This window comes from Saccopteryx leptura, chromosome 1, assembly GCF_036850995.1.
Source record: "Saccopteryx leptura isolate mSacLep1 chromosome 1, mSacLep1_pri_phased_curated, whole genome shotgun sequence".
NCBI classification, from domain to species: domain Eukaryota; kingdom Metazoa; phylum Chordata; class Mammalia; order Chiroptera; family Emballonuridae; genus Saccopteryx; species Saccopteryx leptura.
Window position 1 is genome coordinate 177098969 of NC_089503.1, and position 14864 is coordinate 177113832.

The 14864-nt window shown below is 38.7% G+C and overlaps 1 protein-coding gene across 8 annotated transcripts in view; it reads right to left on the reverse strand.

Annotated features, from left to right (window-relative positions):
- CDC42BPA (CDC42 binding protein kinase alpha) overlaps positions 1 to 14864 on the reverse strand; it is a 230502-nt gene that overhangs the window by 24043 nt on the left and 191595 nt on the right. For all 8 annotated transcript variants that reach the window (XM_066381642.1, XM_066381622.1, XM_066381611.1 and 5 more), the window contains 8 exons: positions 14582 to 14687; positions 9924 to 10060; positions 8711 to 8850; positions 7411 to 7492; positions 4652 to 4868; positions 3775 to 3837; positions 2113 to 2706; positions 446 to 543 (listed from right to left, as the gene is read on the reverse strand). In XM_066381642.1, coding sequence (XP_066237739.1) covers positions 446 to 543; positions 2113 to 2706; positions 3775 to 3837; positions 4652 to 4868; positions 7411 to 7492; positions 8711 to 8850; positions 9924 to 10060; positions 14582 to 14687 — 1437 coding nt within the window. The remainder of the gene's footprint in view (positions 1 to 445; positions 544 to 2112; positions 2707 to 3774; positions 3838 to 4651; positions 4869 to 7410; positions 7493 to 8710; positions 8851 to 9923; positions 10061 to 14581; positions 14688 to 14864) is intronic.

The following is a 14864-nucleotide window of genomic DNA, read 5'->3' on the forward strand; positions in this document are numbered from 1 at the left end:
GTGAAACCTTCATTTCTTAACTATGAGATGCTTAAACACAGTTTGGGTTCTAATTTTAATCACTCTTCTAGCCTGTAAATCTGTTCTCATAGGATTTCAAATTGCATACGATTATGTGATTATATTAAGAATAATATACCTTAGAGCTCCTTAAATTATAGCGGAAGGAAATGCTGACATTTTAGGTCATAGGCTAGCTATATTCTAGTTGTTCATTATAACCACAATACTTTACACAGTGAAACTAAATGTAATTAAAACAGTATGAAGTTGAGCTATTTATAAAATTCAAGAGCCTGATTTTTGTTTGTTTTTTTACTGTTAGCTAATTCCCAAATCAATTATATATGCTAGCAATAGCTGAATTAGTGAAATATAGCTAGTCATATTAGTGTTTCACTTAGACTCATTAGTTCACTTTGCCCATATTTGAAGGTTATATTACCTTTTTGAGTGGGAGAGTCTGAATCCACTCCATGGAATTCACATCAAAGATGTCGACCGCATTCTCACTGTACACTGAGAGATAGGGCGCATTGTAACCTGGGAGATAGCAGACGGGACAGCCGGCGAGTTACTGTTAACTTAAACCAAAACATTCTGAAAGATCTATGCTAAATAATTATAGAGTGGAATCTCACACAAATCCTGTTGTTATCATATAACAATATCAAAACCTTTTTGAAGTAAACAGAATGTACATCATCAGTGAAGAGAGTTTATAGCCATTATAATACAGAAGAATTTTGTTAACACCAAAAATATAATACTCTTAGCCAATACGCGTTCTGTAAAGGAATTTCATTGCATTTTAAAGTGATTCCTGAAGTAGTTAAGCTATTGACAGTGAAATAAACCTATAAAGTAGAGAACTCTTCAGGTAAGAGTGCTGCTGACAGTTATGAATGTGCAACAAAGCCCCCAGCACAGCCTCATGAAGAGCATAGATGCTCAGAATACACTTACTGAAAGAAGGGGTAAATGGTGAGACAAGCAGAGAGAGATTAAATAACTTCTCCATACTAAAGTCACAAATTATATTTTTGGCAGAACTATTCATAAAAGCCGGATATTCCAACTCTTACTCCACATTAGAAGCCAAAGTTTGAATTATTATCTGATTAGGTTACAAAACAGCATTCATTCTAAACAGGATACCATAGGTAAGTTTTTCAGAAGAAACAAAACATTCAGTATAGTAAAAAGTCTGGGTTTGTAGGATTAGAAGTATTTTTCTTTTCTTATTTTTATCTAGATTCTCTAAGTTTTCTGAAATAAGCATGTATGGCTGTCTACAAACACCTTCCACTGAACCCTGAAGCTTAACTGTACACATGCCCATCGCCCCTGCAACCCAGTTACAGTGGAAGAGGTGGTACTCCTCTAGCCACATCCTTCCCTGTTCTAAATTCCATCTTTTCTGGCCTTCTTGGGGATTTCACTCCAGTTCCTACATTGACCACAGAGTCAACCTTATCCTAGTTCCCTCGTGGCTACTTTTCTTTAGCATTTAAACATGCTCAAGAACCTTCCAGTAAAAACAAAACATTTTGGGTTGAATATTCCTCCTATTTGTTATATCTTAAACAGTGAAATGGTACAGAATGAGTATTCCAAAACTTATTAGTGTCTTAATATTTCTTGAAAGAGTATAATAAGCAATTTTAAATATATACCTATCTAGATAAAAATGTAAAACTGAATAAACACTTCTTATAGATGCTATATTATACTTTTACATATGAATTAATTCACTTAGTATCCACTTCTCCAGAAGTCTTATTAGCTATCAATCACACTGTATTTTTGAGGACCATGAAGATAACTACACATTTAGGGTTATTTAAAAATATAATAACATGGGCTAAAAAATCCATATAAGTAAAATATTCCATAGAAAGATTAGCTTTAATTGTCTGCATGTTAATATTGCATTGTTGACTTAGGCTTAACCACACAGGGTTACTTTACATAAATAACATAATTAATACTTAAGAAAAACCTTAAGAATGACTTAAAAATAACCTATTATTAACAAGAAATACATCTAGGGATAAAGTAGAAGAAGGAAAAGACAGAGAGATAAGACGGCCAAAAGGAAGAGAATCTTACAACAAGAGGAAGGGTTTGCCGGCCACATCAACTCCTGCTGTCTCGATCTCCGGCCCTGGCAGTCGGTGTAGATCCCTATGCTGTTAAAACACAGCAGGTACTCTTTACTGGAGATCTCCACTGCGCAGATGGCATCCATGGGCTGATGTGTGATAAATGACAGCGTGTGGTCATTGGAATGGAGCAGACTATACGGACTTCCTTCTCCATTCAAGGGGTATCTTAGAAATCCTGACTGGAATCCCACACAGAGATGTTCACTGAAGATTGCCATCCACTGGACGTTATACAGGACTTGAATTTCCTTAAATTTTCTGTGACGGGTCTTGCTCTGCAATAGTTCATAACAGAGGACCTGCCTTTTCATAGCCACACACAGGCATGAAAGATTTCCATGATGCACTTTTCCGGAAGTTATGGTCTGACACCCCTTAGTTTCTGCCAGCTTATAAAAATCAGTCTCTCGTCCATCCAGAGCTGACATAGGAAAAAGTCGCACATGACGATTTCGTCCTGAGATCACAGCAACAAGCTGATCATTTGGAATGAGTTCAATCTGATGAATCTTCTTATTGTCACCCACTCTAATAATTTCTATGCAAACAAATAATAATAAATCAGATGCAAAATAATGTTTATTAATCATATCCCAATTATACTCAAAAGGATGTAAGTCAACTTATAATAGATATAATAATAACATAAGTCAACAACAGAGACACACACAGAGAAGAATAAGCACTCAGAAATCATACAGAGAAAGAGTAAGATGACTACACCCATTACAAGATAATTTAACTCACTTATAATAAAGTATTAAATTTAGCACTGAGATTTCTGGCAGCCAAGGCCAAGAGTTGTTATGTGATAAATAAAGCATTGGTCTCCAACTGCTTGTCTGTGGACCAACATTTATAGACTGTATGATCTTCATACAACATCAGGGTGGTTACTGCTTTGTGGACCAGCACAGGCCCATGGACCAACAGTTGAAAACCACAGTGATAAAGCATGCCAGATCTTCACAACAAACAAAGACAAAAAAACCTTTTTACTGGTACTAACTTCTAGGGAACTTTTACTATGGAGTTCGTATTAAAAAAAAAAAAGAGTAACTCATTTCACTAAAAGTATTTGCATGGGTAGATAAACTAATGAAGTTTAAACACATTGTTTTCCCATGATCTAACTTGATATAAATATAGAACTTAGAACACAGTACTCAAGAATGCTAAATGAAATTGGTTTCTTTTTATTTCACCCAGTATTTAATTCCTCTTTAGAAAAAAATTCCTTTGCAATAAACTATGGGAAAGAAACCCGACACCTAATACATCTTAATCACTGTCCCCTCTCCTAGAGCCACTAGAGCAACCGGAAGAGGAAGCCGACTCCTCCCATGGTCCCCCTGAGAAGGCAGCCTGAGCTCAAACAGCGGGACTGCTAAGTCAGCCGACACCAGGAAGACAACTGCATGCGGAAGTTTCAGAACTCATGGTGATTACAGAAATTAAAAAGTTATCTGCTGACTTATAAATATACCAACTTAGGTGTGGAAAATTTCAATTATAGAATAAGTAATGCTCTTTTTAAAATTTAGAAACTAGAGTTTTAGAATTTTCTAGTATAACAATTTCAAGTTGCCCCACAAGTTTCTCTTACCATCCTTGGTGACGTGCACCACAAACAAGCCTTCTTCATTTCCCAAAGCTATCCTTTCATGATCTAGGTAAAATATAAATAAATAAGAAACATTTCTAAGAGGTAAAAACCTATGTAAAACAGAACAAAATAGATAATAAAATTTGGTATAAAAACCTGAAAAAATAACTTAAAAATAAAAGTAACAATTTTTAGTATTAAGTTTCCTTTCACATCTTTTTTAATAGAACAATCATTAAAAAATAATCTATATCAGTATTTACAAAAAGAAGTGTTTACTCAATAAAGGGTGAAAAAAATTAAAAGTCTCATTTGTTAGTGGCCTAGTTCTATTTTGGGAGGGAACACCTGGGAAAGGCATTTAAACTACTCATTAAACTTCTCATTATTTACTAGAAAGTAACAAAAGAGTTGATGTGTATATAAAAATATGGCAAAATTTTAAACTTCCACACACAAAAGCTGCCATTTTTTAGGGCATTTTATGTACAGGGCACTCTGTGTTATATACTGCATCTTATTTAAACTTCCCAATAACCTTTGCAAGGTAATTAGTATCTACTTTTACACAGAAACTTATGCTTTAAAATTAAACTACTTGTTCTCATTCACACAAGCAGAAAATAGATATGCTAAAAGTTAAACTTTAACACTGCAGCTTTTTCAGAAGAAAACACATTTGAAAAGCATACTTATTCTTGTTTACTGAGAAACAAAGCTTAATATGGTCTCATCCGTTCAATACACAGTCACTGAGCACCTGTGATGCCCCACAGACCAGGTTGGACACTGGGCATTCCTAGATGAAGGCCAGTCCCTGCTGACAAGGTAGTTAGTAAGCAATAACGACAACATGATAAACGGGAAGAACAAATACCTATGATTGCAGCAGCCTGGGTGGTCTTAATGAGGGGCAGAGTGCTGTCGTAAGCCTCTTTGGGAACATAGACTGAGCGGTCTCTGAATTTGTTTTTCTTCAAAATCTTGTGCAACTCACTCAGCACTCCCACCCACTTACTCTTCTCATTCTCACTGTCAGCCAGCATCAGGATTGAACATTTGTTATTAGATGCTGAGAGCTGGGAAGTTGTGACCTAGGAAAATTCAATCAAAATTCATGATTTTAGAAAACAGACAGCCTTTAAGTCAGTTTTATGCTTAGATTAGTTTGCCTAGCACTAGCCAACAAAACTAGCAGGGGTTAACTATGCCTAATCAGAAGAATAACTAGTTTTAGCATTAGATTCATGGCAAAGCAAAGGTAGCAGATACCATTCTAAATGTTAGTATTGTTTTTATTTTCTTTGCTATCAAGTGCCAGGTACTATCACTAAAAAATGCAGTACATACACTCATATAATAGCAACTGACATTTTTGAGTAATTACTGAGCCCTCTGCATTGATCAAAGCACTTTTCAAGTATTAACTCATCTAATCCTCTCAACACCTTCATAAGATAGGTAGCTATCACATACTGTTTTTATATATGAAAAACTGTGATGGAAAGAAATTAACTTCCCCAAGGGCACACAATAAGAGTGGGATCCCTGTCCATGCTCGTAAGCACTATACCATACTGATTTTCAACTTGTTTTACATAGTTTGAAATGCTGAAAAATGCTTTACATTGTCTGTTATTCCATAACAATAACTCATATTATCTTAGAGAAGATCAGCTCACTTTAGTTACTATTTAAATAAGCTTATAATTATACAAACAGCATTTATAACAGAGCAGATTTAATTTTATGTATTTGGACCCTTTCTTAAAAGTAATTTAAGCAGCATGACAACAACATCCCACTATGTTTGTCAGTTACAGATAAGTAGGCCTCTGAAGGCTCCATTGGCGGCTGCAGAGAGTATAGTTGTTGGTCTAGGAACTGAGACCAAATATAATCTTTGTCTGACTTTCCTTAGATATGTATAAGACTCAGAGACAAGGCCCTGGCCGGTTGGCTCAGTGGTAGAGCATTGGCCTGGAGTGCGGGGGACCCGGGTTCGATTCCCAGCCAGGGCACATAGGAGAAGCGCCCATTTGCTTCTCCACCCCCTCCCCTTCCTCTCTGTCTCTCTCTTCCCCTCCCGCAGGCAAAGCTCCACTGGAGCAAAGATGCCCGGGCGCTGGGGATGGCTCCTTGGCCTCTGCCCCAGGCGCTGGAGTGGCTCTGGTCTCGGCGCCCCCTGGTGGGCAGGAGCATCGCCCCCTGGTGGGCAGAGCGTCGCCCCTGGTGGGTGTGCCGGGTGAATCCCGGTCGGGCGCATGCGGGAGTCTGTCTGACTGTCTCTCCCCGTTTCCAGCTTCAGAAAAATACAAAAAAAAAAAAAAAAAAAAAAAGACTCAGAGACAAGTACTAAGCATACAGGCAGAAGGTTAGGGCAGTATTCCTTTCTTTTTACCTCTATTATCTTAAATCACCAATCTAAGATTGCACTGTGGACAGCCTCCAATAATTCTTTCTATGAAATTCCATTTTTCTTATCAATATGTGGAATCTATCCCCTTCCCTGAAACCCAGGTTGACCTCAAGACTTGCTTTGATTAATAAGACTGCAAAGGGGGCTTGACCAGGCAGTGGTGGAGTGGATAGAGCATTGGACTGGATGTGGAGGACCCAGATTCAAAACCCTGAAGTCACCGGCTTGAGCACGGGCTCGCCAGCTTGAGTGTGGAATCACAGACATGATCCCATGGTCACTGGCTTGAAGCCCAAGGTCGGCTTCAGCCCAAGGTTGCTGGTTTGAGTAAGGGGTCACTGGCTTGGCTGCAGCCCCCTGGTCAAGGCACATGTGAGAAAGCAATCAATGAACAACTAAGGTGCTGCAATGAAGAATTGATGCTTCTTATCTCTCCCTTCCTATCTGTCTGTCTCTATCTGTCCCTCTCTAACTTTCTGTCAAAAAAAAAAAAAAGACTGCAAAAGGGTTATTATGCCTTTTGGGGGTCTAGTCCTTTGAAGGCCTGTCAGCGTCTTTTGCTCTCTTGGAGGCCAGCCACAGAGAGTTCAGCCAGTCTACTGACGCATCAGAGACCACGTGGAGAGTTCACAGACAGCCCGGCAAACAGCCAGCACCCAACCCCAGATGTTAGAGCAGGTCATTTTGGATATTCCAGCCCCAAATGAGCTGAATGCAGTCACACGAGGGGACCCCAGTCAGCACCAGAAGAACTGTGCAGCTGACCCACGGGGTAGTGAAAAATAAATCCCTGGTAGTTTAAGCCACTAAATTTTGGAATGATTACCACAAAGTCCCCAAACTGAACATGTTAATTTTTAAAATGACATTAAAAAGAAAAAAAACTTCCATTTTTATGAACCTTGAGAAACTTTGCACTTAGTCAATTTCCATGTAGTGGTATTTATTTGAAAATTCAATTGTGACTCCAAATTATCCAAGAGGAAACCTACTTTAGAAGCCATATATTAACACTCTGTACAGGTCTTTCAAAATTTAATACTTAGCACTAACAGTCTACTCATTCAAGTACTGGATCACATGGAATACACATAGGAATAGTAGGAATAGAGGATCTGGTCCTAACCCCAGTAAGTCTGTGATCTGTATGGAGAGGCAAAACATACGCTCATTAAAAACAAATAATTCAGTGATCAAATTACAGTACACATACTTACTCTAAATATACATGGTATATCTTTTCGACTTGCATGGATAACATCAGAAGCCAAGACTGAACTCACAGAAAATTCTTCATCCCTAAAGGAAAAGTGAAACGTGAGAATTCAGTGTACGTGGTTATGTGTGTAGTCTTGGGTGTATATCCAAATAACACATATGGAGCAACTCTTAAAACTGAATTGCACAAAACATCCAAACTAAATTGTTTTAAAATTTTTATTTCCCTGCCATTTTAACTGATAGTGTCCACAGTCATTTATCAATAGCTGTACAGCAGCACATTATACAAGAGCTGGGAACAATTCTTGGTGTACCCAAAGTCCCAAGGCCAGTAAGGTACAAGTGCACTGGGGTCTGAATGCTGGCAGGACTCCAGAGTGTCCAGCAGACTGGACCCTCTAACCTCTGATACTACATCTCAAGTGCCCTTAACACAGCTCATTTTAATGTGGCTTCAACACCGAAAACAGACTTGCTTCACAATAATTTATTCCTTAATTTGGTTACTGGTATCATCATCCTCTTGGTCTTGGAGACTTGATGCCTTAGTCTTATTTTGGATCCTTCTCCTCATCTTTCTATATTTAGTCCTTCAGCAGGCACTGTCAGATTTTCCTTGCTAACATGTCTTGTGCTTATCCCTTCGTATTCTATGTTTATAGGAAAGATACTGTTAGAGACGCTGGTGTAACAATCCAGTGTAATCCACAGCCAGGAATCCTAGTTTGCGTGGAGGCAGCTCTGGGCTGGAATGGGGGTTGGGAGCCCTCACTGCAGAGGCGAGGGCTGAAAGGCATTAAGGAGATGACTCCAGGGGAAGGGCTGCAGTTAGGAGAAGAGATGAATGAGAGCCTTGCATGGGGCAGGGGCGAGTCTGACAATGGGACATGAAACATTCGTGATGTGTTTACTTAAATGTTTACCATTTGCATTATATATTCCAAGGGCTTGTCTGACTTTGAAATTTTATTTCCTTTCCTCTCATGGAAATTATCCTCAGCCTTCAGGTGATGGTATAAATACCACACATTAGGCCTCTACTACCCCAGAAACCTTTAAACTAGTCCTTTGGATTCAAATATTAGCTTCTTTTTTCTGACCCCCCAGACACCAACCTGTCTTATAACTACACTTTACTTCCTATATTTAATTATGTTACTATAGTAATTAGAAAATTAATATGAAATCAAATTTAAATAAAAACATGGCAATATAATTAGAAGAAAAAAATCACACACTTTTTATTTCTATGCTGCAAAGATACAAATATAAATATTTTCACCTTCAAAAGCTTACCTCATGTCAATCACTTGACTGATGACCACGCTGGGCTGGGATGCTTTTCCTTCCGCAACATCGTACAGAAAGAGTTTGAAGTCACAGACTACAGCCAGTGCCCTCTGCCACCCTTTCTTCACTCCGGCTGGCTTTGGGATCTTAGGCAAACACACAAAAACACCCAAACTTAAAGTCAGCAGAGCCCTTTCAATTACATACATACTGCATAGTGAAAACCTGAAGCCAACGCACACGTGTTAGAAGTCTCCACTTTGGTGGGTAAAGTAGTAGATGGAATACATTAAGTTATTAATAAAATGTGAGAATACATTCTCCAAACACAGAATGACTTTTTATTCTGAAAATTTTTTTAATGGTACCATTTTAACTTTCACTTTCAATTCTTTAAAATAACGTTCATGGATTTCTTTCAGTAGCATAAAAGTCAAATTTGGTAGTAAGATGAAGCACAGCTTACAGTTTAAATACCATTCAAGATCTCTCAAGTGAGGTCATGCCACGCTGTGAGAGTACCACACTTTACAAGCATCTGCCAAGATCGTTTATGGGAGTTCAACATTTGTTCATTCAAGATCAAGACAGCACAGAAAATTTTTAAACATCTTGGAATTGATTTCCAACCAAAGACTAGGTTTTTGTTTTCTTTTTTTAATTTTTTTTTTTTTTTAATTTTTATTTTTTTGTATTTTTCTGAAGCTGGAAACGGGGAGAGACAGTCAGACAGACTCCCGCATGCACCCGACTGGGATCCACCTGGCATGCCCACCAGGGGCGATGCTCTGCCCCTCCGGGGCGTCGCTCTATTGCGACCAGAGCCACTCTAGCGCCTGGGGCAGAGGCCAAGGAGCCATCCCCAGCACCCGGGCCATCTTTGCTCCAATGGAGCCTTGGCTGCGGGAGGGGAAGAGAGAGACAGAGAGGAAGGAGAGGGGGTGGGGGTGGAGAAGCAAATGGGCGCTTCTCCTGTGTGCCCTGGCCGGGAATCGAACCCAGAACCCCCGCACGCCAGGCCGACGCTCTACCACTGAGCCAACCGGCCAGGGCCAGGTTTTTGTTTTCAAATCATTATTTTGGGTGAAATAAAATTATTAGGTCAATTTTATTCACCTAGTTTTCTGTCAAGGACTGTGTTTGTCAGGTGACTAGCTTACATTTTAATTCATTAATGAACTTTAAAAAATTAATCTATATCTAACTTAATGATACTTACCCTGACATGACCTTCATACGCTGTTCCTATTCCTTTCTGAGGATCTATCCCCAGGGGACCTTTCGTCTGTTCAGGAGGGACTGGACACACGGTAGGAGCTTTGTTTACACACGTGATATGACATGAGAATCCACACACTTTTGGAGGGACACAAATAAACATTGTTCAATAAAAATTCATTTTACAAAAAGAAAAACTACTAAGCATTCATCACATGCAAGGTAGATGAACACTGCTCTCTGATTTTATTTCAAAAAACTATTTTGTCATTTGGGGAGCCAGTTCATTTGTTCAATAAAAAGAATTTCAATACGAAATAGTATTTTTTTTATTATTGTAATATTGTTCTGTGTTAACATTAGTGATCAAACTGAGAAGCAAATAAAAGGGGAAAAACGTAATCTTGTGAATGAAATGGCTGATTTAAACTTTGAATTCCTAAAAGAGCAGTTTCTGAACTTCTCTCTACCTCCATCTCCTGCAACCTGGTCTATGCCCTGGAATTCTCCTTTCAAGAGTCACTGATGGATGTTAAATTATCTGACATCTTGGCACTATCTGCAAATTTTACCAATCCCTCTTTTTGAAAATAGAATTGTTCAATGATTAAAATGGTATAAATTAAGAGTAAATTTGGGAGTCATTTTATATATATCACACACACACATCTATATATACATATATATATACACGCACTTAAATTACAATTAAGATAATAATAGTTAATTTATTGAGTGCTTTCAACTTTTCTATGGCAATCTAAGAAAGGTACCACGACCTCCATTCATTTAAGATTTTATTTATTCATTTTAGAGAAAGGAGACAGAGAGGGAGAGACAGACAGAGAGAGAAGGGAGGGAGAAGCAAAAAGCATCAACTCCCATATGTGCCTTGACCAGGGAAACCCAGGGTTTCAAACCGGCGATCTAAGTGTTCCAGGTCGACGCTTTTACCTACTGCACCACCACAGGCCATGACCTCCATTTATACAGGGCTTGCCCTGGGTCACAGAACTCATAAATGGTATTGCTGCAATTCAAACCCATGCAGTCTGGCTCAGAACCTGCCCACCTGGCTACTAACAATAGTGCCAGGATACCTCTTGATACTCCCATGATGAATTTGAGATTTTAAGACAAAATGATAAAAATAAATTTAATTTCATTGAGACTTGGTTGGGTGAGAATTAAAGGATAAGGTATTTAAAACAAGCTTGTTGGGAGGGGTTACAGATGAAGAATTATCTATTTACATAAAGCAGGATTTTAGAGGGTAACTGGGAAAAAACAGGAGCGGAATGGAAAGACTGTCGTAGGCACACACAGTAAAGTGGACTGTGTATCACAAAAGGATGCTGTGGAGGAGAGGCTAGATGGACTAGTACTGACTGACCAAGACTAGCCAGTCTTCTATAAGACAGCTCATTCACGTGTAAGTAGAGTGTCTAATAACAGAACCTGCCTTCCAAAGGGCAGTGGAAGCAACACAATAATTATCCTAAAATAGATCTAACCACAAACATCCAAGAAGAAATCAAAATGACAGAAATCTTTAGAGGCTGTAATGACATTATCACTCATTTATGAAAGCACAGGCAGAGTCTGACATGTCCCCACAGCTTTAGAAAATAGGTCCCGATTCACGGCATGAGATTCTAGAGAGGAAGAGTCAGGAAGATCTCAAAAATTCCTACTATAAAATTACAAATGATTCTGATTCATAAAAAATGATAAGGAACCTAGAGTCAAGTATCTGCCCAGGATTCTTTCTGATAAACATATCTTAAAATGACATTTAGAAACGATCATAAGATCGTATTGGCCAGTGTCACCCCAATAAATTAAAAAGAGAAAATAAGCTCTTAAACTGAATTGTTTTTCTTCTATTAACTCGATTGCATCTGAGAAAAAAAGGACATTTATAAGTACAGCTGACCCTTGAACAAAATTGGTCTGAACTGCTTGGGACAACTTATCTGCATATTTTTTTCTTTTTCTCTTTTTATTAAGCGAGAGGCAGGGAGGCAGGGAGGCAGGGAGACCGACTCCTGCATGCACTGACTCCTGCATGCACCATGACAGGGATCCACCTGGCAAGCCCACTAGGGGGCAATGCTCTGCCCATCTGGCGCCACTGCTCTGTTGCTCAGAATGGAGCTATTTCCGCGTCTGAGGGCAGAGGCCATGGAGCCATCTTCAGTGCCAGGGGCCAAACTTCTGGAACCATTCGAGCTATGGCTGTGGGGGAAGGGTGGAGAAATAGATGGTTGCTTCTCCTGTGTGCCTTGACTGGGAATTGAACCTTGGATTTCCACACATTGGGTTGATGCTCTACCGCTGAGGCAACCGGCCAGGACCAGATTTTTTTCAGTAAATACTGTAAATGTGTTTTCTTGTCCTTATTATTTTCTTAATAGCACTTTCTTTTCTCTAGCTTACTGTATTGTAAGAATACAATACGTAATACATATAACATACAAAATATGTGTTAATTGACTGCTTACATTATTGGTAAGGCTTCAGGTCAACAACAGACTACAGCGAGTGCTCGACTTATGACCACGATTGGTTCCGATAAACCGGTCGTAAGTTGAGTAGGCTATATGTACAGTACTGTGATATGATGTTATAAAAATCTTTAAGTCATATTTTATCATAATTTTCTTTCATTATTGTTATATATCATAATTTTCTTTGTTCATTTTATGCCATTTGATCATCTCTACACCATTTTGTTTCTTATTTTTACATTCGTCAGGTTTAAGTAAAACAATGCATTAGTGGTACAACTGGTTTAATATTTGCAAAGACAATTTCCTCTTGGTAGACATCTTGGGAGGGGTTTGATGAAAAATATCCAAGACACAAAACACAAATTGCTGTACCGAGTCTGAGATAACAGTTGAAATGGTGCACGCAGAGATGGTAGTGCTGCCAGAAGCTGGTCGCACTGTCGTAGGCCCAGTTGGGCAATGCTTGCACTGCCAGACGCAGAGCAGTTGTGGCTAGCGATTGTGGTCATAAAGTCGAATGGTTGTAATTTGCATAGGTCATAAGTCGATCAATATTTGTATTAGGATTTAGGTTTTACTCGGATTTTCGACTGTGCCCGGAGCTGGCACCCAAACCCATGTTCAAGGGTCAGTTAATACTACCTAAGTTCCACAATTAAGCAAGGCTTAACAACTGTACAAACTCTCTTCTTCTTTGACTTCAGAAACAGCTTTCTGGTCAATGACAGAGCCTATTCCTTCTCAGATCACTGTGTTATCCTCACGTGTTACCTCCCCTCTGCCATGCTGCCCATGGCTCTGGCCTTGTCCTTGTTCTCTACCTGTATCTCCTGGGCCATGTCACTCACACTCATCACTTCATCCACTCAAAACTCTCAAACCTCCACTTTCCAACCTGATCAGAGGTGGATAAAGGCTGGTTGAGGCCCTGGGGGCAAAAGAAAATACTGGGCCCCTTACATTAAATAAAATGTAAAGTTGGGGTTTTGTGGGGGCCCTTCAGAAGTTGGGGCCCAGGGTGCGCGTCTGGTGCACCCACCGTTAAATCCGCCTCTGAACTTGCCCATTTTCTTTAGCTCTCAACCCATGTAGTATCTAACAAACCAGTTAAGATGATGCAGTTGGGATTTGCCACTTGGTTGGGAAAACTAACCAAACAGAATGCATCGCCTTGGATGCTATTAATCCCCTCTGTTCAAAGTATTCCACTTCAGGCTAATCACAAACATATGGTACAAAGAAAACTCAGCATCTGCTGAAGACCGACTCCCTTCCCTTCATGTCCCTCCAACCCTAAGAAATGTAAACTAATATCAGAATTTGAATCAGCAACTATTCCCTCACCCTTTTCATAAGATACAGTGGTAAATTATGTATGAGGCATTGTTATAGTCACAGGTCTCAGGTGATTTTTAAAAAGCATATTTCTAAAATATATACAAATACTCTATTGCATTATAATTTAAATGATTTACATTTTCAAATTTGTAGGAAAAATAAAGTGGTGCCCAAACAAACACACTTTGTTCTCTGTTCAAATGACCCTGACTCCCTGATCTCAGAATGTGTGCTCCACGAGGATGTGAGGAGGGTGGTACTCTGTGCTCAGTGCCCAGAAACACAGAGTGCCCATTCCATCAACACGCGGTGGATGAATCAGTGAACGGTAGGGGGAAACCTCTGCTATTAATACTAGGAATAAAATATCTTTTAAAGCATAGTGGCAGACACTTAATATTTCTAAAAAAATACTACACATTGTCGATTTTTCAATAATATCTGTCAAAAAAACCCAAATTAAAATTAAATGAATAGATTCAAGGATAACTTTCATGTCTTATAGGTTATATAGGTTAATGGTTTTTCGAAAACCACAAAATCCCCTGAATAATAAAATAAAGATGAATAAAGCACTTAAATATATCTCTCCTTTAAAAAGTTTTGTGGGGCTATCTTATTTTTTTCAATATTCAAAAGATGTTAGCAAAGTGCTCATTTTATTGTCTCTATTCCTGTTATCCAAAGAAAAGCAAATCATTAAAACAAACATTTACATACCTTATAAAGAGAATAAAGTTATTTGATTATAATTTATGTGTAACTGTTAGGACTTTAAAGTCACATTTTCTTACCATTGTGTTCTTACCTTCACAGGAACAGCCCTGTCTTATCAAACCCACCATCAAAGAGGTACACTGATGACATTTGGTAGGAGTAGTAAAAGATTTGACAAAAAACTGATGAGACTTGCGCTGCAAAACAAATGGATAAAAACATACATTGACTAACGGATTTTCACACTATGAATCTCTGTGCCCCACAACAGCTGCTAGAATGTTTCTAAATAGGAGTAGAATGAACTCTTCCTTTCTCACCACGTATTTCTATAATCCATGTTCTTAAATAAAGTTACAAAACAAACTAGCTTT